Below are 26080 nucleotides of genomic sequence, written 5' to 3' on the forward strand. Positions count from 1 at the left end.
AAATCAAATAACCATTCATGGAATCAATCCATAACAACAATTTACAACAGGAGCACTTGAACTTTAACGCTGAACAACAGTGAGAAAGAGCGCAGTGACACTGAACCAGCAAAAACGGATTCAAAACCGGGAGGTCAGAAAGCAAAAAGATGCCAAGTCTAACAACATTGAATCTAATAGCCCTCTCAGTTTTGCGTTCGGTATTTTTTGGTTATGCCTACACAGTTTATCACTTCTATTGTCTGATAATTGTGAGCACTTGGGGCACTGTCCACTGTGCCTGGTTAGGATATTGTCTTTTACAATATACTCATCCGTTGTAAATTATTAAATCCATATATGTGATCTAATAGGCTAGTTTTTCATTATATCGCTTAGCTGGAATTATTATATCTGTAAGTTGTATTTCCTTAAAACCGCTTTTTCTTTGAATGAATACCCTGTAAGCCTTTTTTTTTTTTTGCAGAGTTTTATATAGTGCAAACTTGACCTGAATCGAGTATCAGATCGCTTTACATAGCACCGGTTACGTTACATGAGGACACACATTCATTTTGGTTAGGCAAGGGAAGATTAAGTGATTTGCCCAGAATCACATAATGTTCAGCGTCATTGCCGAGACTCAAACCCAGTTCCCCAGATTCGAGATTGACCGCCCTAGCCGTTAGGCCAACTCCTCTCCCCATTGTTTCCTTAATATTTATAGTTTGAAACATAGCATACAAATACCAGGTTTAAATCCCTCCTCTGGATCATTATTAGATCAGTAGGACGGAGTAGACGGCTGCAGTTATTCGTTAATACAGATATACTGCTTGCTAGCCCTTATCATGGAGGCCCACGCAGCCATACTGTACAAGCATACTGATATTTTGACGCAAATTAACTCCATGCCCTGAAGAAGTTCATTGTTATGAACTAAGCGCGTTGGTTGACAAATTTTCCCTTAACTTGGATTTTCTTTGAAATAAAAGACTGTTGAAAAACAACTCAACAAAGACTATAAGACTTATTGTACAAGAACTTTCTTACACAAAGGGATGGTGCATCACTCCATTCTCTGGGTTCTACATTTCTCTGCTTTGCAGTTAGCACCAAACAACGGCAGGTGCTGGAGTAACTTATGCACACCCAACCCGAATGATCATCGAAAACCTTTATACAAAGGGAACATAACAGGAAAGTGCGGTCATTTTGTCCGCCGTTGTCCGTATCTGCACCTCTTGGATCAGTAGGAGACTTGAAGTTCAAATTACTTCATTCCTCAAAACCTCATCAAATGCTATCAGTAAATCAAGAAACGTCAAACGTATAGATAATTCACAAAACCTGACAAGCCAGGAGTATTTCACTTTAACTTTGTGAATTGGGGAGAATTTACTTAATTTGTTATAGTAAGAGCAGTGTAAAAGAAGAAGGAGTGATTCCTAGCATATATGCTGTGTTTTAAATTGGCTGATCTGTGAGAAACGTGTGTACGTCTGTAGTGCTAGATTTGCAGGTTAGTATATGTTATACATTCACATTGAATCCACTTGGATTCCTCGATTGAAAAATATAGTTAGAGTAAATGTGGGACACATTAAAGCATCAATAACAATAAGGTTTGTTTTCCAACTGAATATCCTTATTCTTTTAATGTCAAATGCATGTTTTAAATTGGTTAAAGATTAATCCAGATCAGATTACAAGATTGCAGGAGAAACCATGTGACTCAATCTAATACACCAAACTGCAAATCTAATGTTAGTGGTACAAAAATGCTCTTTGTCATAGACTAACTTGCAATATTTAAATATATTAATGTTTATGTGACTATTTTAAGATGATGTATCTGCTTGGGCAGGTTGGAAAGTCTGAAACAACTGTATTTGTATATATACAATTAGGGAAGCGAGTGGTGTTTTTGAAGACGTTTCCTCTTGATGGAGAAAAGATTGGCAAAGAAGCATCTTTTTATGTAGTCCCAATAGCTGTGAAAGGTAAGTTATTATTGTTAGTGAATGTATCAAAACGTTCAATGGAATAATGTGTTACTTTAATTTAACAACATACATTGACCATTTACTGTGGGGTTTAATTAAATACTTTAGGAAACCACAAGTGAATTTAAAATAGGGACCCCTTAAATTATTTTGGTCACACTCACAGTGAGTATCCTTTCTCAAAAGAAAAAGAATATTAAAATAGAGATTTTTTTAAAGGTCGGTAGTATACACTGCATGACAGATCTGGGAAAGCAATCAAGGATGCTGCATTCCTCATTGTATTCAAGCTTTGACATTGAAATGAAAAGAAAAATACATATCTGAAAACGTTTATTAGCAATAGGCAAGATTTAATATGTTTTCAAATCCGTTTAAAACATGCATTTATAATGTGCCTTTTGTGTGTTAAAACTATTTTCAAGCTTCAGCAAGAGACAGAACAAGTACAACGTGGTCGGTAGGTGTGCCTACTTCCCTGGTCCTTGAGATCCTGGATTCAGGAACCTTGTGCCTTTTGAAACTCTAATGAATCACCCTCCTATTTTTGGGAGACATTCCTAACTAAAACTGCATCATCCCTTCTAAGAGGAATGCTGTTTACCAACATCTAGGATACCCATCCTACAACCCGGGCATTCTGGAAATAAACCTGACACTAATCAGAAACAATACTAATGGGCTTCTACTATGGTAGTCTCTAGTGGTACTATGTGGGCCCTCCGATGACTAGCATTAGCCATATTTTTGTGTGCGTGGCCCATCTATCCTCTCCAGTAATATCCAACAAGAGCCACTGTGCCTCCGCATGGATGTGAGTCCTCACCACCCCGACATCACTCCGGCTATTTTTATCCAGTACTGTTGTTTTACTGGGCACTCCCATAAAATATGGAAGAACGTACCGGGCAAACCACATCCCCTAACACAGAGGACTGTGTCCGCCCGTCCAATCCTATGCTGAAGTGAGCGGGGATAGTATGCTCTGTGCTGGATACGTAACTGAATCAGTCTGAATCTGGCCCGAATAGCAATTTCTCTGGGGCTCTGTATTGCTTCCCTTGAAATTTGTATTGCCCTTTGTGTATATATAGGTTTACTTCTCTACAACTCGAGCCACATCTAGTCCATTGTGTCATGCCATGCCACCTCAGACAGGAACCAGTCATATGCAAATCAGTGTTGGTGCTACACCAATAGGACCAGTCTAGCCTATTTTTCCAGGGCAAGTCCCCTCTGAACCAGAGCAAAAGCAACCACAGACTGGCTGCTTTTTGTTAGTTACCATTATTGAGTGTGGAGAGGAGACATCACTCCCGAAAGGTGAAGCAGAATGCTCCCAAATCCCGAAACCACTCCTTGCAGGCCTCTGATGGTCTCTGCATGCCTCGCAAGACTCTGGGATGCAGGAGACCCATGGAGAATGAAGCCAGAAGCTGCAAGCCCATAGGTTTCCTGCTCTTTCTGGCTGTTGAAGGACCCGACTGGCTGTTCACATAGATGGATCCACGCTGCTGGGCAAAAGGGTTAGTCACACACACCCACACCAAAAAGCAGCACAATACAATAATAATCAAGCAAAAAGATGGCAATATTCAATTAAATAAGTGACGATATATTTCAAAGGAAGCCGGCCTTATTTAGAGGCACCAAACAAATATACCCTATACCAAGAGCAAAGCTCAGGGCAAGGGAATATGGATACCTAACTGGCTGTTGGAGCAGTGAAGAAAAAGGGAAGTCCATTACTGTCAGGATGTTATGACTTTCTGTACTTTGATTGGTGGCTTTTGGAGCTACCATTGTCCGTAATGTTCTTGGGAAATGTAGTTTGGGTACATGTTTACTTGAATAAGCTACTATTGGAGAATAAAGCGTAGTCAGACGAGCATAATCTGAGCCGCTGGCCCTGACTTAGAATCTGAGGAAAGTGCATATGAAGCATATGTTTGTAGAGGCTCTACTGTAGAACTACTTGACTTTTTATACTGAATGCTAACATACACCCCCAGAAATAATCTTCAGTTCTGTATTGTAAACATTGAGGCCTTGCATTTCACAGTATTTCGTTGCATTAAGGTTGAGTAACACGTTTTAAAATCATGAATATCTTTATTTGGACCCATATGGTATATTCTTTATTTTTATTGGTATTCTTTATTCATTCATACACTTCAACGCTTGATGAAGTGGCATTTCTTTTATTGCAAGTAGGATCACTGATCATCCTTTTTGCTTTGAGTTGTTTTTGTTTACGATTCTGGCTTGCTGCCTTCGTCAAATCCTTGTTGACACACTCATATCATATCGGCTTTTTCAAGGGGCACTGCTCGGAAAAAAAGCTTCTCTTAAGAGAGGGCTCAGGAAGAAAGACGTGGCTCTAGCGCCTCTGAGAAGATTCCTAACAGCCTCCTCAGGGGCGAATGCCCTCCCATGCAGAACACTCCTGCGGCTCCTGCCTCTTCCAGGCGCCTGCCTCTGTATTTCGTTCAAGTACCTCTGTTAGCTCACAGATCCCTTAGGTCCTGCCTTTGGACATTGTATTTATGCCTGGGAAGGTTGATGGCTAACTTAAACCGTAACAGAAAGGTCCACGTCCTTGCTCGACATTCCTTCAAGAAATAATGGCTTCTAGTTTATAATAATGATAGTAAGAAATAGTTACTTGTATCTCACCCAAGTGCACATTAGTTAGGCAACTATTGTAGGTACTTAGCTACAGAGACATATATTTTCAGAGTTCAGGGACACTAATTACTAATAGACTTTGGAAGGATGAAGGTTGACTCGAAAGAGCTCATTGAAGCTGGAGCTCCCTAACTCTCGGCATGGCTACAGATAGGAATCTGGACATAAAGTACATATGTAAGTTATGTCTCCTGGTATAAACTAGTAAAACTAGCAGTAAATTACTTTATTACATTAATAATGGCGAACCTAGTGATTTGCTATGATCGAACCTACTAGTACTGCATATTTGTTCAGCAGCTGTGTGCCATAAAACAATCCATGATTTGTAGTTTAAAAAAGCCATCTCCTTTCAAAGGTGTGGCGGATGATTTCACTTCGATCTATTTCCAGTTATTGTAATACTTAAAGTTGCCTTTCCATGACCATAAACGTAGCTTATTATTGGGATCAGTATAGAGATGTAATACACATGAATAGAGTTTATAAACACTTAGAAATAAGCCTACCTACCAATCAATGTTGTCTCTTTTAAAATGTTCAGCATTACGCTACAGTTATAACATCAAAAACTATAATATTCGAACTTTTATAAGCGTAACTTGTTTGATAAAACATAAGCCCTTTCAGTAAATACCATAAAGGGTCCTAAATTGATGCATTACTCAAAGAAACAAGCACTGGCAAAACCAAAGCTTCTCGCCTATGTTAGCGCTTTTGGCTTTGCCTATGTATTTTACCCATGCATAGCAGCGTGGGTGCTGTTCGGCATGGCTCGAAGCTAGTGGCATAGAGTGGCGTGGCGCACAGGGTAGTGACATAGAGTAGCGTAGGATGGCATAGACTAGAGTGGCCTCGAGTGGAGTGGCATAGAGTGGAATGGAGTGGCATAGAGTGCAGTAGCATAGAATAGAAAGGCATAGAGTGGCACTGTGTTTTATGGAGTGGCGTAGAGTAGATTGGTATAGAGTAGCGTTGAGTAGAGTGGCCTGGAATGGAATAGAATGGTGTGGCGAGGTGTAGCGTAGAGTGTAGTGGCATTGTGTGAAGTGGAGTTTTGTTTTTCTACGATTCACACGCCAAAGTCAAGAAAGTGCCTAGTAGTGAGATAAGCTGACTAGGTGCTTGAGGCGCCCTACCTCATGAACTGCACTCATGTGCAGACACTTCTAATTCATTCCCTTCCATGTGAAAGTTGTTCTATTCCAGGGGCATGGATAGTAAACGAATCCAAAAGCTGAAATGCCTGAAATGTAGACATTTATTTACCCGTTGACTGTTTGCAACATGCTACATTCTGGGACTCATAATATTGTTTTTCAGTGGTGTCCAACGTAGGTTCAATCCACTTCAGATTTTCATGTTAAGAACTAGGCAAATGTGCTTTGTTTGGACTAATTGTATTTAAATGTACATAATATGGTTAAACAGAGAATCTGGTATTGATCAGACCGTCCTTGTCCTTTGTTGGACACCGCCAGTGTAAATGATGGACTATACTTGAAATGGACTTAAAATGGGAGCCTACCTTTCCCAGCACTAGCACATACATCTTAGGCATTAGTGAGTTAACAAAAAAAATTGAGCCCACTATAGGGGAAAGCAGGTTAGCTTATGAAACTGCATCTACTGTTGTTCTTGTAATTGTGTACAGCAATGGTGTTACTGGAGCACTGGGTGTTTTTAAGCACACTCTGAAAGCTGAGCCACCACTATGTAAATGAACATGTGAATTTAGCACATGAGAAGAGTGGCAAGTGGACTACGTACAGATAGTACCTTCATGGTAATATTGCTAAACGTTTTTTGGAGTGTCAAATTAGTTATCTATTTATAAATCAACGTTATTAGTAAACAAATCCATCAAAGGCATTAAAGGTTGCAAATAGTCAGCCAGCACCTATTTAGCTGGTCTAAACTCTGCTCATTAGCTTTTTCAAGGCAAGAAAGTGTCTTTACAGTTTTGCTGCATCTAGTTGAATTGTTGATAAGCATTATATGAATGAGGTATGGTTACATCCATGAGTCCTCGTCAATAAATGGAGTTTCATTGCTAATTAATATCAGTACAAGTGATGCATAAAAAAAGAATAGTTCACAAATTTCCTTTAGAGATCCTTTGAAGTATACGGTTGTAGGAGAGTAGGATCTGCTTCTCATGGTTACCCCCACTTTTTGCTGATGTATCACTGTTTTCGACTTAGACTGACTGGGATGCTGCTATCCAGGACCCCAGTCTAGCTGCTTTCTCCTCTAAATTGATTGCATGTACTCTAGGTACACTCCAGATTGGATTCTGGGATACCCTTATCAGTCCCTTTTATGTGGTATACTATGTACCCAGGGCATAGGTACCCCAGAGGCCTCTCAGGGGCTGCAGCATGTATTATGCCACCCCTGAGAGACCATTCAAACTGACACCTCAGGTCTGCTACTGCAGCCTGTGTAAGGTGGTGCATGCACCCCTTACTTAGATATAGGTTCACTATATCTATTATAAATCCCTGCACATATAAACCTATAAGTCACCCTTATGGCAGGCCTTATCAATCCTGAAGGCAGGGTTTTATGTGAGAGGGTGCACCTGCATGAGCACAGCCCCTCTGCAGTCTTCGGAACCTATTTTCAGGGGTTGTTTGTGATGCAGCCAACAATATATATTTTTGTGCATTATAACCTCGCGGCAAATGCTAACTTTAAAACGGCTGCTTAGAAACATGTCGTGTTTGGTGTCAAACACCTTTGAATCATACCTTCCCGCCAGTAACTGGCAGGGGAGGTATGATTCCACCCTTCTAGAGGGACTTATGTGAAACACCGGCACACCCGGTACCAGCTTTCTCGACCTGGGCATCACAAAATGGATGCTGCCAGCCACAGACATGGGTCTGCCCTCCCGCTGCTGAGCCAAGCTTGAGCAGGGGAAGGCTTGACAATAGGTTTCCTGTCACAGGGAGGTGTGACCACCTCCCAGACAGGATGTAGTGTATTGGGGCTGGGTGGGTGCACTCTGAGAGTGTTTGAAGTCTGACTGGGGGCACATTTGGTGTCCCTGTGCATAGTCCAGTTCAAACCGGTTGCAGGAGCCATTGGCTCCTGCTCAGGCGCGAAACTAGACAAAGGACATGGGTGTAGCCACCCCTCTGTCCTGACCCTCCCATAGGTGGGTCCCCAGAGTTTGTCCCACCCCTTCCTTCGGTATAAAGTAGGAACCCTGACTACAGGACTTTAGTTTTTACCTGGACTAAACTCTGCTACAGAAACCAAGTACTTTGACGATCTACACTACACCGGATGACTGAAGAATCTCCCTTGGAGTATAGGAGTTACTCCCCTGCAGCAGCAGGCACCTAAAAGCATCTGACCGGTTTGCATCTCCCGGGCTCCTGAGTACTCCGAAGATTTTTGCAACACAGGAGGTGGGTTTCTGAGGTCTCTGAGGTCGATCTGCTCTCTCAGCAATTCTGAGACCAGTATCCCTCGTGGGGACCGTGCAACCCAAACCCCTGTGCACCGTGTACTTTTGAAGCAGAATATGCTTTTCGGCGATCTCTGAGGCTGTGCTTTGGGCTACTTGTAGTCCTGACCCCGAGCAGTATTTCCACCGAAGATTTCCAGCCTACACTACACGAATGTTCCGTGGGCTGGTATTTCGTGATTCAGCTCGAGGTCCCTTCGCGATCCCTGGTCCGTTGGCCTGTGGGTCCCTGTGAAGTTAACTTTGACTTTCATTGGGCTTCCTTGGTTGCTCTAGATGTACCCTGACTCTCCATAGCTTGGAGAGTCCCCAGGACCTTGCTGGTCCTCACTGAAGCTTATTTCCTTTGCCTGCGTGGGCTGCAGTTGCCAAGGCTTGTTGGTGTTCAATCCGGACATTGACCCCCCAGCACTCGACATCTTTCGTGGGACAGCTCACCTCCGGACTTTGGTCGTCGTCGACATCTCCTGGTCCCCGTGGCTGCAGAGTCAAGCATCGCATCTTCTCACCTGAAGCACCGGACATCGGTGGGAATTCGTCTTTCGTGCCCCTGGTCACTCTGAAGTGACCCAGACTCTGTCCCCTCTGCTTTCAGGTTCTTCTCATCTCGGATCCAGGCTTGGATCCCACCGGACACTTTTCATCTTGCTGGCAGCAGCACTTTTTCGCATCACGCCATTGAAAATGACAAAGGTTTCTGACACCACTTGACCCCTATGCACCCGGCTCCTCTGGGATAGGTAACACGGGTATCTCGGTACTCTCAAGGGTGCTGGCCTTAGAACCTTCTATGTTCCAAGGGGTTTGCTTTAAGTCCTCCCCGAAGTGTCCTTAAACTCTAAAATTCCAATCGCGACTTTCCCATAGAGTTGTACAGAGCTCGCGCCTGTGTTCACACACTGCACCCGTCCTCCGAGGGTCCCCAGTGTCACTACTTTGGGTGGTTCCTTGGGGTCCCAGCGATTCTACGTGCTCTAGGCACTGTGTCTAGTTAAGTCGTGGTTGTTATACCACTTTCTTGGTATATGGTTCAGTCCCTCCCTGGAGCCCGCTGTGTATTGTGCTATTTACTATCGTTCTAGTGATTTAATATTGTGTGCTTTGTGCTCTAATCTCATAAAGAGGTTAGTAGAGAGTGTTTAGTAATAAATACATATATTTTATATATCTCTTGTGTGGTTCTCCTTTCATTTGGTCATTCAGGAGGTTCTTATCTGGTAAAACAAGCTGCTTTACATTCCTTCGAGACTTAGCCTGAAGGCTGCTCTTCATAGCTACCATTAGGATAGCTTTTAATAAAGGTTGTCTTTAACCTAATCATCAATAAGGGTTGTTCGGACTGGTACAAGGTGCCCACTTTAATTAGTGGACAGCATATACCAGGCTAACTTCTCACAACGGTCAGCTCATGATCCACTTACAATAATGTCATTAAGATGGTAGGAGGGCCAAACCCAGCAGAGCCATCAGTCAGCCCTTCCCATTCAACTGCCCAAAAAGCACAAGCGCTTCAGCAAATCAGATGATCTCTTAAGACAGCCTTGTGGATAAGGTCTTGGAATTAAGAGCGCTGGAGCTAAAGTACTCTTTCCCAGTGTACGCTCTCCATGCCTGGCCTTAACCTCTGCAAAGCTAAGTAGGGGTGAATGATTTTTAACAATTGTAATCAAAGTACTGTTGGAACACGTATGCGGACAGTGGCGTAGAATAACAAAAACAGAACCCAGCGAATATCACTGGATTTAACACATCCCTCACAGTGTTTTATGCTAATCAGCGCCGATATCTGAGGTAATCACGTATAAAGTTTTTGTTTCTGTTGAATGCATTGCTGCCCCCAGTTCCACTTTTCGCACTCATATTACCAATAGCAAAATGCTGGCGGTAACGCCAAGTGAGTGCAATTTTCTGTTATAATGAACCTACACAAATTCCTTTTTTGCACCTTTGTCTGGATGATCCCTAAAGATTCCAAATAAGTAAACCACATGCAGTAAATAAAAAGTGTCCTGCAAGAACGGTATTTTTTGAGGAGTTCAGTGTGCCAGACCCACAGGCTTTAAGAGTTATTTACTGTAAATACAGCAACCAACAGGAGAGCAAAAAAAAACGATGAGTGGTTGAAGCAACATGAGGGAGGCGCGGGGGAGGAGTGTAGGAGATGGAAAAACAGGAGATGGTTAAAGCGACACAAGGGAGGAGGGACGGGTGGGAGAGCAAAGTAGAAATAGTACCTCAATCACAGCACGAGCAGCGGACGGGCACTTATTGAGTAGACTCAATCTGTGCTCAGTCCATGCTCCACAGAGCTGAAATGGAAGTTACGCTTGACCTACATTGCCCAATTTGGAGGCAGCAAAGGAGCGTGACACTAAAGCCAACAAATAGTAAGCAGTGGGTGTTCTCCAAGCCCTTCAGTGCAGACCATACATCTTTCAAGCGAGCGCGCATACGTTCTTTCTGGGTCGAACTAAAATGATACATCTGTAATTATTTTAATCTCTTTTCTTTTTCTTTTTTAGATAATGCTAAGCACACCTACAACCCTGGGACCCCTGTTTTCTACTGTCTACAAGATATCATGAGGGTTTGCAGTGAATCCAGCACTCATTTTTCTGCACTAACTGCAAGGATGTTAATTGCTTTGGACAAGTATGACTTTAAATTTGCATATTTTGAATGTGAACATATAGTGTTTTCACCTAGGCAGTTGCCTTTTTGTGCTGTCAATTCAGATGATATTGGCTATTAAAACATTGCAATTATTCAGGCAGCTGTTTCTCTTGCTGATACTAACACGCATAAAAAGGATTACTCCAGTATTGGAACTTTCATAGATTCCCATAGCTTGTATCATTCCCCGTCGTTGGAATGGGAGTCTCGGTAAATAGAAAAATAACATAGCAGTATATACAAAAGAGAAAGAAAGGCTTAGGCCTCATCTCATTTTGTAGCATATCCACCTCTTTTTGTATAAGAGACCAAACTAAAGCAACAACCAATCGGATTAGCCTCATCCCATAGAACCTTACTGAGAGAGCCTCAGATTTTCTACCGCACGTTGTGGTAAGGGAGTCTCCACTGAGCTCTGCTCAGATTTCTCTTCAACTTCTGGATTTTTCATCTTTTCACTGCAATTTCTCTTCAGGATGTCAGACACGGAGAAAAATACTTTATTTAAAGCTTGTGCCACTTGTTCAAAGAAAAGGCTTTATGTGGAGGACAAGCATAAAGATTGTATTTATTGCTTGTACCCTGACCACAAGGCCATTGACTGTAAAATCTGTCAGACTTTCTCATCAAAGACCCTTAGAGACCGCGAAGGACGTTTACTAACCTGGCTACAAAAGCTAAAGTCACGAAAGGAGACTGTATCCAGTGACAGCGATGAGACCTCCTCTGCAACATCTTCGAGGAGATCCCAAAAGAGGGGTAGGTCTTCTCCTTCAACTTCAGCTGACCCCCCTGCTAAGGCCTTGCAAAAGACCTCTGATAGGTCTGACAGGCGCAGTCCCTCAAAATCTCCTCACCGAGGTGCAAAGGAGAGGGAAGGACTGGTTTCTGAGGTACTTTCTACTCAAAAGGCGAGCCATGGGCCTTCTATTTCCCCTCCACCATCTGTGAAACAAAAGCTGTTTAAAAAAACCAGCTTCAGTACCTCCAGAGGGGAAAACTGAGAAGAAAATCCGTCCGTCGACGCCGACAACTTCAGGTACGTCGCCGACGACATCACAGATTCACCTGATGTTAGTTCCAGCTCCGTCGACAGGCGCGCCAATGAGAACGGCGTCGACAACGACTTCGTCGACAGCAACATCGTCACCGCTACAGGTGATGCCAGTTACAATGTCGACGACGATGATGACTACTTCGACGTCGACGATGGTGTCGACGGCGAAAGCGGCAACTAAAATGACGTAATCTATAGTGGTACTGACGACGACGAACCCGCCGACGATCATTCCATCGTCGTCGACGGTCCAATTTTCATCGACGTTCCCTCCGGCGACGACCTCGTCGACGATGTAGTCGACGATTCATAAAGTGGAAATTTCAATAAAAAGACAGATTACACCAGAGATGACATCTCCTCTGAGAATGACACCATTACCTCTGGCACTTCTTTTAGAAGAGGAGGAATTTTCAGATGAGGAAGATGGTCCTTATGGGGATGAATGTAGTCCATCCCAATTAGGAGTAAAAAACCAGGACGCGGACTCGTAAGACTATTTTATGGACAAGCAACAATACTTGCCACAAACAAGACCACAGGAACAGTTGCAGCAGAGCATGATAGCCATGCCGTCTTCCCTTATTACTGATCTTCAGCTTATATTGTTGGATTATAAGAGGAGATTTCCATCACATCCCTCTGACCAATAATCAGTGCAGGTGCCACCACTGCCACCACCGACTATGGTAGTTCCTCAACTTACTCAACCTTCGGACCAGGAACCATCAGAACATCACCAGAATGTCATCACGGTGCATGACGATTAATCAGACGATGACCAGAGCGTAGGACAAGCCCCAGATCCAGATAGGGAATGGGGCGACTACGTCATTCCGGATCCCACTTCACCGTCACCGGATCCTGTGGATTCTCCTCCAGCGGACATTGGAGGGTTCCATAACCTCATGAAAAGGGCTTCCAAACAGTTTGACCTTCCCATACCTTCTGTACAATCGGAATGCTTTCTTTATGATTTTAAAGAACCCTTCAAAAAGTCTGTCCATTCTATCCCGATTGTGGAACATGTATGGAGTGAGGGGATTAAGGTAATGCAGTCTCCAGTTACCGTTATCCCTGTTCTTCCTTGGCTGGAGAAAAAATATAAGGCTCCTGCTGATGGTCCTGCTTGTCTGGTTGGCCAACCGAAGCCGGATTCTGTCATATCTCAAGCGGCCCAAAGAAAGTCAAAGAATCCATTGGCGCCCCTTACCACACCACCGGGTAAGGAGTGTAGGTGACTAGACAATGTGGGAAAGAGATTCTCTTCTATGTCCAGCCTTCTTGTCAGGGCAGCAAACACCTTAGTAATTCTTGGACGATATGATCGCTAAATGTGGTGCGATTTATCTCCATACATTGACCAGCTACCAGATGAATCTAAGGCTGACGCAGGGAAGATTCTGGAGGAAGGAGAGCGTTCTTCAGAGATCATAGAATGCGCAATGGACATTGCTACCACTGCTTTTTGCACTTTGGCTGGTGCGTCAGTCCTTGGAAGACAAGGTTGGCTTCGGGCCACCAGGTTTCGCCCTGAGGTTCAAAATAAAATCCTAGATCTACCGTTTGATGGAGAAATGCTTTTTGGTAAGCATGTGGATGATGCACTGCAGGAAAATAAAAAGGACACAGATACGGCAAGGTCCCTTGGGACCTTGCATTACCGCAAAGTACCTTTCCGTGGGGCAAGAGGGAGAGGTTTTTCTTCGTACAAAGGTGGTTATCAACAGCAGCGCTATTCCTCCTATTCACAGCAATCGCAATCTTACAGACCCCAGTATTCTCAGCGCCAGGGCCAATCGTCGTCTTTCTCTCGCCAGCCTTCAAGAGGACGACAGGGAAGAGATTCTTCTAAACGCCAATAGCGGCGTTCAGGCTCTGTCTACTGTTCCTTCTCCCCTGTAACACCAGTGGGGGGCAGGATATCACAATGCCTCCACAACTGGGAGATCATCACATCGGATCGGTGGGTCCTAAATATCATCTGGTTTGGCCACACTCTGGAGTTTCAACACCTTCCACCATCCAGAGCCCCTCACGCCACCGAATCCAAACATCTACACTTTCTACGTCTAGAAGCTCACCAACTGCTTCTCAAAGGAGCAATAGAACCGGTGCCTCTGTCCCAACGAGGCGAAGGATTCTATTCCCGGTTCTTTCTCATTCGCAAGACAGTAGAAAAGTGGCGTCCAATTTTAGACCTGAGGGAGCTCAACACCTATCTCATAAAATTATCGTTTCGGATGGTATCCCTACAGGATATTTTGAAGCTTCTCAATCCAGGCAATTACATGGCCACTCTGGATCTCGAGGCCGCATACTTCCATGTTCCTATTCACCCAGCCCACAGGAGGTTTCTACGCTTTACAGTAGCCAAGAGCCACTTTCAATTCAAGGTCCTGCCTTTCGGACTCAGATCCGCACCGCATATATTTACGAAGGTGTTGGCACGAGTTGCAGCATTTCGCAGAAAACAATTGCTGCAAGTTTTCCCTTACCTAGACAACTGGTTGGTGAAAGCTCCATCTTCTCTGGCAACTATAAAGGCAGTTGAAAGTTGCATTCAACTTTTCCAACATCTGGGACTTCAGCTGAACAAAGACAAATCAGTCCTCTATCCTTCCAGGTCGGCCAAGTTTCTGGGGGCCTTTCTGGACACAGCATCTTGCAAGGCTTTTCCATCAGAGGAAAGACAGGACAGATTAATTTCCTCCGCCCGTCGTTTACAAACAATGCCTATACAAATCTCTTCTAGGATCGATCTCATCTTGCATTCCATTAATTCCGCATTGCAGACGCTCCAAAAGCAATTAGACATGCAGTAGCGCCAAGCAGAGGGATCATTAGACGACAAGATAATCGTCACTCCTCTTATGAAAGAGGCGGTCAGCTGGTGGATGATCAAGGACAATATCTCAAAGGGTCTCACTTTCACAGTTGCTGCAGCTCCTTTGATACTTTCAACAGATGCCTTTCTAGAAGGCTGGGGAGCGGTCTTGCAAGACCTTCAAGTGAGCGGCAACTGGATGCCCGAACAACGCATTCTCCACATCAACCTTCTGGAGCTCAAGGCAATTCGGCTGGCGTTACAGGCTTTCCTTCCACGAATATGGAATTCAACCGTCCTAGTCCGTACAGACAACACGACGGCTATGCACTATGTGAACAAACAGGGTGGAACATGATCTCAGCTGCTCTCCAAAGGGGCCCCTGGAGATTTGGGAGTGGGCGATTCATCACCAAATCGCTGTTTCAGCAGAACAATTTCCGGGTACCCTCAACACGACAGCAGATACGTTTAGTTGTCTGTAGTCGGTCTGTCACGAGTGGGAGTTGGATTAAGCCACTCTCCAGAAGGTTTTCAATCGTTGGGGTACTCTGTCCATTGACCTGTTCGCCACTCCAGAGAACAGGAAATGCCACTTCTACGCAAGCAGGGAACGCCATCAAGGGTCGGGGAATGCACTTTCGATGGCCTGGTCAGGCGCATTTGTCTACGCCTTTCCGCCAATTCACCTAATTCCAAGATTGCTCAGGAAGATCAAAGCAGAACCATGCACAATGATTCTAGTAGCACCAGCGTGGCCCCGCCAGTTTTGGTTCACAGAGCTCCTCCTGCTCTCTCAGGTTCATCCAATTCATCTGCGGCCAATTCCCTCTCTATTGACGATGTCCCAGGGCCAAGTGGTGCATCCAGATCCAAGCTCACTTCAGTTGACTTCGTGGCTCCTGAACACAGAGAATTTCAGAATTTAGATATCCCTCAGGAATGTAAGGAAGTGCTAGCTCAGGCCCGTGCACCGAGTACGAATAAAACTTATCGTTCCAAATGGAAACGATTTTGCGTGTGGTGCCGCCGAGAGAACATCCATCCTTTTTCTTCTGCTCCTCATCAAATCTTACTTTACATTTAGTCTCTGGCCAAGTAAGGTCTTGCTCATTCTTCTATCAAAGTGCACCTGGCTGCGATCTCTAGATTCAGACGGACGGCTTCTGGTCCTTCTCTCTAGGCGGCAAGAATTGTCAAACAATTTTTAAAAGGACTCTTTAGAGTTTTCCCTCCGGTCAGACCTCCGCCTCCCATGTGGCAACTCAATTTGGCTCTTGCTCAACTCATGAGACCTCCTTTTGAGCCTATTCATAGAGCGGATCTTAAATTCCTCCTTCTCGCTTTAACATCTGCCAGGAGGGTTGGGGAACTTCAAGCTCTCACGATAAAGGATCAGTTTTTACAGTTTAAGAAGGACACTCTTATTCTGAGAACAAATCCGAAATTCATTCCCAAAGTGCCTTCGGATTTTCATTTGAATGAGCCGGTCATTCTAAAATCTTTTTTCTTCGACCTACGACTCCAGCGGAAAGGTCTCTTCATTCCTTGGATGTCCAAAGATGTTTAAAATTCTATCTCCAACGCACCAAGGATTTCAGAAAATCTACACAGCTCTTTGTCGCTTATAGTGCACCTCGCAAAGGTCTTCCCCTTTCAAAGCAAGGAGTTGCACGTTGGATTGCCAGTGCGATCCATTACTGCCATCAAGCGGCTGGTAAGCCTCTAGAAGGGCGGGTCCGGGTGCATTCCACAAGATCAGTTTCATCGTCTGCTCCTCTTATCGCTGGAGTGCCGATCAAGGACATTTGCAGGGCGGCTACATGGAGCAGTGCCCATACATTCATGAAGCATTGCTGCTTGGACTCTTCCACGCGGAGCGAGAGAGCAGTGGGACAAGCAGTCCTCAGGAACCTCTTCCAGTGAGCGGTGAGCTTTCCCTTCTAACCCTCCTTCTTGTTATTGCTATTGCACATTTTGTATCATATGATGTTTTCTGACTAATGTTTTGCATATCTGGTTATTGCTTATGTGACTATACATACAAGGTTATGCCAGTGTTTATTTCACAAAATGTGCATTGTTTGCTAACTGCTAACTACTCTGATACAAGCTATGGGAATATATGAAAGTTCCAATACTGGAGTAAGAAAACAAGTTACTTACCTGTAACTTTGGTTATCCAGTATTGGTAACTTTCATAGATTCCCATGCACCCAACTTCCTCCCCTAGGAAAGCTCAGCCTTCAGCAAATTTGGTTACTCTGTTACACAACGGCTACGAAAATCTGAGGATCTCTCAGTAAGGTTCTATGGGGTGAGGCTAATCTGGTTGGGTGTTGTTTTTAGTTTGGTCTCTTTTACAAAAAGAGGTGGATATGCTACAAAATGAGATGAGGCCTAAGCCTTTCTTTCTCTTTTGTATATACTGCTATGTTATTTTTCTATTTACTGAGACTCCCATTCCGACGACGGGGAATGATACAAGCTATGGGAATCTATGAAAGTAACCAATACTGGAGAAACAAAGTTACAGGTAAGTAACTTGTTTTCTTTTTTATGTCTCTATTTTTACACTTTACAGTTACAGTACTGAGCTTGTTCCAGAATGCCCTGATTTTATTTTTTAAATGTAGTGCTAAATAAAGGGCATCTTATTTTCGTTTCTCTTTTTTTGTAGCTGAAGAGAATACAATAGCATACACGCCAATAGAACCGAATCAGACGGGAGACTCCCGATGTTTGTAGCCAAAAATTGCTTTAATTAGCTGCCTCCCACCTAAAATGTCCTCTGATTCAATGGATGTCAATGGGGGATATATGGTCGCCTGGTTTTGTTTTTGAATTCTCCCACTTTCCTGGTTTAAAATGTAGGCATAGATCCAATAGTGACTACGAAGTCGAACATAGATTGTATTGGTTTCATTAAAACACCCTAATGTAAGGATTGACCTAGAAAAAGGGATATTTTATAGGATATTCTGATTGGTGTAATAATGTTAGACTACAAGAAAAGTGATTTATTTTGTCACAACTTGAGATGGTTGTTCATGGTCTCTTAGGGATATTATGGAGACTGGGTATGTTGAGCATCAAAAACATCATAGTGTCCATATTATTACATAACACAAAGCCACAGTATAGTAATTGTGTTTTAGGTCCCCTTTATACACATCTGTCCGCAGCATTATCTTCAGGGGTAAGGCCATTTGTGTTATTTCCATCCCCCCACCTGACCCCCTTCCTAAAAAAGGCATTGTGCAGAAAAATCTTGGAGTTTGTTAGATACACAAGGGTATGTGTTATGGTTAAGGATCTTTCAGCAGTCCCCTGGCCCTACTCTACTGGCTTCAAGCAACTTTCTGCCTAGCTAGCCATGTAGCTGTGCTTGATCTCTTTTACATTGAAGTCCAAAGTGTGGTTTTAAATGCTTCTCCACAGAATAATGCTTTACATCACTGTTCGAGTCAAGACACCACTGTAAGCCAAGACCGGGTCTGCCTGAGTCCCTTATTCCTGTTTCCGTCTTGTGCTTGACATTGCAGAGTCAGTACTTCTGTTAGTATGAAGCAAAAGCACAACTTCTGAGTCTGCCCACAGCGGTCCAGTTTCTGATCTTTAGTTTGGAAACCTTGGGCCAGATGTACGACCATTGGCAATTGCGACTGCAAAATTGCGAGTTGCAATTTGCGAGTCGCAATTGCCAATGTACAACAGTGTCTTAGACACTGTTTGCAATTCCTAATGGGGTCACAAATTGCATGCTTCATGCATATTAATGAGGCTGTTGCAATTTGCGACCCCATTGGGAATGGCAGGCACTCCCAGGGATGGTGGCCTGCTAGGGTCAGCACACCTCCATGTAAGGGAATGCTTTTAAATAAAGCAGTTTTTTTTATGCAGCCCGTTTTCCTTAAAGGAAAACAGGATGCATTTTTTTTTTTTTTTTAAATGAAACTTTTTGATTTCATTTTTTTAGGGCAGGTAGTGGTCCCTGGGACCTCTGCCTGCTCTGAAAAAATGTTTGCGCACCCAATCACAAAGAGGAAGGGGTCGCCTGGGGACCCCTTCCCGTTTCGAATGGTTTACCACCCTCTTGAAGAGGGTGGTAAACTACGAGTAAAACATTTTTACACAGGGTTCAGACTCGCAATTAGAAAGGCACGCCCTCGGAACGCCCCTTCCTAATAGCCAGTCGCTAACCCTATTTTGTGAGTCGCTATTTAATTAGTGACTCACAAAAGGGTTAGTACATGGCCCACCATTTTTTTTGCATGTGCAAACAGGTATAAAACCCATTTGCGCATGCAAAAATCCGTTGTACAACTGGCCCCTTATCATCTGTCTTTAGCCCATGGTACTGAAAATGTCATGAAAGAGGCTGGCTACGAGGATTCTCATTTGGGTGTTCACTTAGCTAGTGGGGTGTTGGGTGCTAGGATTTTCAGCTCCGGAGTAGGTTGGTAGATATGCCCAAAGAGGCAGAGTGGCCCATTACCTAGCCGTTCAGAATGTTAAATCTTCCTCAAAAACTGCAGGGTACCAGGAAAATGCTGTAAGAGCTTTAATCATATATATAATATGCATGGGGTACACATTACACTAAGTGCCCCCTGACTCCTTGATGTCATCACGTGATCTAACATTATACAACTTTTGACCTGGATGAATGACTAGTCTTTGTTTCTTTTTTTTCATCCAATTGAAAGCTTAGGGTTGCTGGGAACAATGTATACAATAGGTTCTCAAGTTAGCAAGACCTAAGGATGTGTTCACTTCTAAAATATCAATGTTCAGTTTTTTAAATCACTGTGATTACAAAACTGTTCACCTGAGTTGCAACCTACAGATATTGATAGCTTTAGCTGCCCCTGCATTAGTCCTCTGTCTAAGGTTATGTACGTAATGGCCAGCTTCACTGTCTTATCTCAAAGGGGCAATGGTCATCTGAAGTGTCTCCGAAACGGTTATTGAAAATATAGGTACGGACCTTGTAGGTAGCTGGGTTTCAGTTGCAGTAACTCACCCACTTTTTGCCAGATTTCTGATGCACTTTGAATTGATATGCCCTGGGTCCCTGCCAATCAGGTTCCCAGGGCCTGGGTTCTTTCCCAAAACTGTACCTTTGTACCCCCAATTGGCACCTCTCTGTCCACATGTAAGTTCCTTGTAAAAGGTACCATGAATGACCAGGGAAGACCTTTGAGGGCTGCACCACATATTGTGCCACCCTTAGAGGTTCTGTACCGTAACACACACACACTGTCATTGCAGGTTGCATGTTTTGGTGCAGAGAAAAGTCACAAGTCGACATGGCACATAGGAATGTGTGCCATGCTTGCAACCCACTGCCTATGGTATAGGTAAGAGACCCCTCTAACTGGGTGCACTATACCACTGGTGAGGGTACAGTTGCATGAGCACTGTACCCCTACGGTATCTAAGTCCATTCTTAGACATTGTAAGTGCAGTAAAGCCATAAAGAGTATATGGTCTGGGAGTTTGTTATTACAAACTCCACAGCACCATAATGGCTTTACTGAATTCTGGGAAGTGTGGTAGCAAACGTCTCAGCATAATTAAACCCACACTGATGCCAGTGTGGGATTTATTATACCATGCACTCAGAGGGCACCTTAGAGATGCCCCCTGAAAAACGACCAGCCTCTGGTGGGTTCCCTAACTGGTACACACCAGCCTGACACCACAAGACATGTTTCTGTACCCCTGGGATGGGAGCCTTCGCTCCCTGTGCCCAGAAACAAAGCCTATCCTGGGTGGAGGTGGTCACACCTTCCCCATGCCAGGAAGAGCTATCTCTGGCAGGGGAGTTTCAAAGGCCTTGCCACCTTTGGAACGCGAGCCCCAGCCTCTCCTGATATCAGGAGCAGGCCCCTTTCCTGTCTCCCCTCCTTTCCGGCAGGAAGACAGGCGGTAAAGATTTGCACAACCCAGAAGGTGTTCACCTCTGCCAACCCCACCCCTCAGGTGGGAGAGGCGAGGTGAAGCCCACTCTTCAGTGCCCACCATTTTGCAGATGGCAGGCAGTCTCCAATCAGGATTAGGGATTGTGCCCACTCCCCCACGTGGGGTGAGCACACCAAGGGTGTAGTCACCCTAAGGTCAGTAGCCCATTGGCTACTGACCTCGAGACCCCTAAAATGCACCCTAAATACAGTATTTAGGGGGCAGCCCTGAACCAAGAAGACAGATTCCCGCAACCTACGAAAGAAGACAACCAGCTGAGGAGACTGCAGAGAAGAACTGACTTGACCCCAGCCCTAGGGGCCCGTCTGCAGTTTCCAGAGATACTGCGCCAAATATCGCCTTGTCATGCAGCCAGCGACCTCCAGAACACCTGGGACTGCCTTCAACAAAGACCGTATCTCCTGTGAACAGCAGCTATGTTCAAAAGACTCTCCAAAGCAAGACTCGGAGACTACTGAGGACAAAGAAACATGACGTCTGGAACCACCACTGCACTGTTGACTTACCTGTAAACAAACCAATTGCATCCAACTGCATTTTAATTGTATTTCAACAGCAATATACCTGCAAAGTATTATTTCACTTACCTGCACCAGGCCTGACTTGGTTCTAGAAATAAAATAACTAAATAATATTGTTATGCAAACAAATTGGTCTGAGTTCAGTCATTAAGTGTGTGACATCATTTCTTGCCTGAGTGTGTACAGTAAATGCTTAACACTACCCTCTGGAAAATCCTTACTGCTCTCCCACACTACCACAAATAGAGTAAGGTATTGTCTACTTATACCTCTGCCAACCTTTGGGGTTCCACTGGACTCTGTGCACACTATACCTTACTTTGGTATAGTATATACAGAGCCAGCTTCCTACAGACCTCCATTGATGCATGGCTGTTTATCTTGTGGTAAGACTTTGTGAAGCTTTTTTCCTGCTTTCTTGAACTCCACCAGTGCATGTGACTGGGTCAACTGTCAATTTGTGTGGCCAAAATATAAACTTTTGTTGATCCCTGCATGCTTGTGACTGGTTAGGGTTTCAGCGTTCCTGTTCATGTGTGTGTGTGTGTGTGTTAACCTACATTAATGGCAATGTTAATCTTCCTACTTAAATTTTCACAGCTCGTGCTTTAACTTTGGCCTGCATAGATGCACCCATGCATTTTTCATCTTTACATTATGGACCAAACCATGTTATTTGCTCGGGTGAAATTGTTGCTCTGAGATTTAGATCTCAGTGTTGCCATATCTTCTCCAGATGATCCCATTCTGCAAGAATAGCTTTGGTTTAAAAAGGCTTCATGGGCCCATGGTAATCTAGCTCGAAGGGAATTCAAACAAGCCAAATTTGAGGTGGTTAATTACTTTTGGCATCTAGATATCAGGTTTGATGTGAAATATCAGTAGAAGCATAATATCAAGCAAAGTATCAGTTGGGTTATACTGCCAGGCCAAGGTTCATTGGCACCTCAACAGTACCTATTATGATAGCACACGTGCCAAGTTCTTTGCCATCTGTGACATTAAAGTAAGAGCTTTGGCACGCTGCAGCAACTGATCTTTTGAACAGAGGTTAGGTTCCATACATATAAAAACACCATATTTTGGATTGTATTTTTCTATCAATTGCAAATTAATGTAATGGGGCCTTCCTACCTATGTATAATATTCCATTGAAGGACAATTTCTTGTATTGCTAAAGGCATGGGTCTCATTCTATTCGTGAATATTCAGAAAGCAGTTTTTTGGTGGATCCAATTTTCCAACATTTGTATCAAACACTGGGAGTGGCAGCCCAGCATCAATTCTAAGGCCCCCCTCTGCTAAAGCGGAAGAACTAAAGAGTCTTGTTGCAGTCTTGTGGCAGGCAGGCGCTAAGCGGTAAGTGGCAAGCGCGGCCGCCATTAGCAGGCGACTGCAGTGTGAGCGTGCCCTTGGCGGTGTCACTGAGGTGGCCCGATTAGATCTGGAGACGGCCATCAACCTGTGCAGCTCTTAGCATCCTCAGCTCTCCTCCACCTAAGCATTGAACACTCAGGGGAGTTGGGGGTAGCGCATCAAAGTAACACCCTAACATCCCAAGATCATCACGTCCTGCAGGGATAGGTCACGGGGAGACCCAAGTATCCCGTGGACCCAAGTATCTCGTGGACAGCCTGCGAGTCTCACCCACCTAGGGAGAGATCTTTGGTCCAGTTCGTGTTTTTTCATCAGCCGAAGACGCTGAGGACGCCGAGTAGCGAGTAGTGAGCACCAAGCGGTGGGAGCTGCGGTGGAAGAGCTCTGTCAAGTCGATACTTTCCCTATTTTTCCAGTCATCGTCACAGTCCTGGGCTCCGGAGTAGTCAGCGTGGCCCAACACAAGTGAGCCTGCCGAGTTCAACGGCCGTCCGTCAAGCATCTGTCAGCATACGTCGAGAGTGGGCTGCGGACGATCAGGCCTGGTCAGGGCCAAAAACGCTGCAGGTTTTCACCTGGCTTCTTCACTTCACTTCACTTATCTTAAATGTCATCAAACAATATTTTGGATAGTAGGGAAAACAGAGGAAATAGAGAAGACGGAGCTATTGAGGGAAGCTCAACCAGTCACATAGTGTGCAAATGCTGGGTACATAGCTGGAATCTAATTTATAAATTACCCTACAAACTACCCTACAAACTCGAGGATAGAGCTGTGCGAGGGAATTATAAACAAGCTTGCACACAGCCAGGGAGGAAAATGACAAAGAGTAGGCCAAATATCAAAATGGGCAAAACAACTAGCACGGGCACTGGCAGTGGGATTAAGCCGGCAATGAAGGTTCAAGTGTGACTGGAGTCCACTCCCATTGTGCAACCAAATACAAATTTAAACTCAAACTCAACCTCCAAATCAAACGGTATGACAATTTGTAAATACTTCATGCCAACAACGCCCGGACAAAAAACACTGGGGAAGAGAAAGTCTTACAGTAGTGTATTTAAGCAGCCAGTGCAACAAGCTAAAGAAGGCCTTAGCCCGAGCCAGTGGCCGAGCCAGGGAACGAGAAGCCAGCGCACTGAGAAACCGGCTGACGATATCCAGCCTCCCCCCCCCCCCCCCGCCCCCCTCGGGAACATCGGTGCAGACTTGAATCTGCCCCAGGAAAAGGAGCAAGATGTACTGGGGCTAGGAGACCTGTAAATTCTTAAAATTTCATCAGCGTCAGAGCACTTGGAATCCCAGGAAAGGAGGCAAGATGCACCAGGGCAAGGAAACCTGGAGTCCCTAGAAATATCCTCAGCACTGGAGCCATCAAATAAGGATAACCAACATATGTATGGAGAGAATATGGCGAACCCACAGGCAGAGGGCAGAAACAACCAACATGACCTGTCCCTGTCCCAGTCACCAAGTCTGTAATTAAAATCCTCCCCTTTAATCAAAGGTTGCCCTTGCTGGGAGCGGGGCAGAGAGAGAATAGCCTCCTGGGAGGGCAGAATCTCCTTCACTCCACTGCCAAAACTAAGTGTACATTTCAAAGCGGTTGCCATAATCAAAATTCTCTGTTATCCTCAATAAACTCCACATTAACAATGGCCATCAATGCGCTGTACTTGGCAAACACAAAAAGTGGAAATTCAAATGGATACAATGCAGGCAATCGCAATAGCCATGATTAACATTGGAGCTAAAATTGATACTGTAGGACTTGGCCTTTTTAGGTCTCACCTGAGCCAGCGCATGCGCTGCTCTGGCGAGGCATTTAGTGAGTGGGCTTTTAAAAGTCCAACCACAGCTTTTTCGGCAGAATAGAGCGTGCGGTTACTCACACAAGCGCGCGCGCCTCGCTCCGACTCTCCATCTTGCTTGCTTCACGCTTTAACGCTCCTCCACCTCCCCCACCACAGAGCGCGTCTCACGGCCGCGTGTCATTTTACTTTTTTTTGTTCGTTGCATTTAACACTCAACGCTCGGGGGCAGCTGTGTTGAAAAGCTGTTGCCAATAAGCTATCTCTGCTTGAGGATCGGCTTGTTGTTTTTGTCTCGGCTTCCATTAGATGAGTCTTGTTATATGTCACATACACGTGCGCCTCATTGGTGGTGGGCCAATGCATTACTGTGTCAATGTTTTTTTTTCTTCACATTATTTAGCCTTCTTTTTTTATTTTTTAGGCATCCTTGTGTGTTTAACTATGTTTTCAGGTTGCAGGAATTCGAATCAAATGAATTGTGTTCTTTGCTTCAATAACAATCATATGTTTATGTATTGTGACTAAAAAAAGCTAAAGGGTTCTATACTGCTCAAAATACACCTGGTTGGATAGAAGCACCGATGTTGCCCGCTGCCTTTACTTCGGAGCATCCAAGTAAGTTCGCCGATGTTTGACAACCCGCAGCCGCCCTTGACACCCCAGACACTTTCCACCGTCATGAAGGACTACCCCAACCTTGCGTGTTTCCTTCACAGCGCGCGCATTCAATTTTTACCACTGGTCATTCACCATGTATCCCTACGTATCAATAGGCACCATTCCTCATATACGTGTGACTGTTCCCAATGACTGTTCCCAATGGATAACCGGCACCCACCCCTCACTCTTAAGACGCGCCCTGCTACCGCGCGCTTGCACCTAAATTTAGCATGACTCTTCCCAGCGCCCAATACAAGCACCATTTCTGATAATTTACCCGGGCTCTCTCCGTACCCACAGATGCCCCAAGCGCACAGCATCCCAGTACACGCATGCCTACCCTCCCCGCCCTCCCCAAACCTTGGTCAGGTCTTCCATCAAACTGAGGGCGACATCTCAGCACCAACTACCCTGCATCCATTCACCACATGACTGCAGACCAGTTGACTGCATGATAGATGCCCCACATACTTGCACATCTGCCGCCTGCCTGCCTGCCTGAACGTCCTTCTTTTCCCGCAGATAATCTCTAAGTTGAAGTTCTTCACGTCCTAAGCTCTGCGGGGATCGTACCATTGCCTGGATCATTTATTCCCGGCTACCATTAGTGAGTCCTACTCATTACGTCCCATGCACTTTTACCACCCTGTCTCTTTCATTTTCAGGAGCCAGGACACGCGATCTTTCCAGCAGCGGTCTTTTTAACCTTTGATTCTATCATTGTGAGAAAGTGCCATCTTTCTTGCATGGTATGCCCCCACTTTTTGCTGAATTGCTGAATGTACTTTGACTGAGTGTGCCCTGGACTCCTACCAATCAGGTGCCCAGGGCCTATGTTCCTTCCCTGAAGACCTAAAACCCAAATTGGCAAACCCTGGCCACATGTCAGCCCCTGGTAAATGGTACCCTAGTACCCAGGGCCTTGTGACCAGGGAAGGCCTCTAAGGGCTGCAGCACTTGTTGTGCCACCCATAGAGGCCCTGTACCCTAACACACACACACTGCCCTTGC

General features: G+C 44.7%; 1 protein-coding gene across 1 annotated transcript in view; it reads left to right on the forward strand.

Annotated features, from left to right (window-relative positions):
• KRIT1 (KRIT1 ankyrin repeat containing) overlaps positions 1-26080 on the forward strand; it is a 514966-nt gene that overhangs the window by 102725 nt on the left and 386161 nt on the right. The window contains exons 4-5 of the mRNA XM_085631085.1: positions 1890-1982; positions 10674-10803. Of these exons, the coding sequence (XP_085487211.1) occupies positions 1890-1982; positions 10674-10803 (223 nt within the window). The remainder of the gene's footprint in view (positions 1-1889; positions 1983-10673; positions 10804-26080) is intronic.

Source organism: Triturus cristatus, chromosome 10 (assembly GCF_964204655.1).
Source record: "Triturus cristatus chromosome 10, aTriCri1.1, whole genome shotgun sequence".
NCBI lineage: Eukaryota > Metazoa > Chordata > Amphibia > Caudata > Salamandridae > Triturus > Triturus cristatus.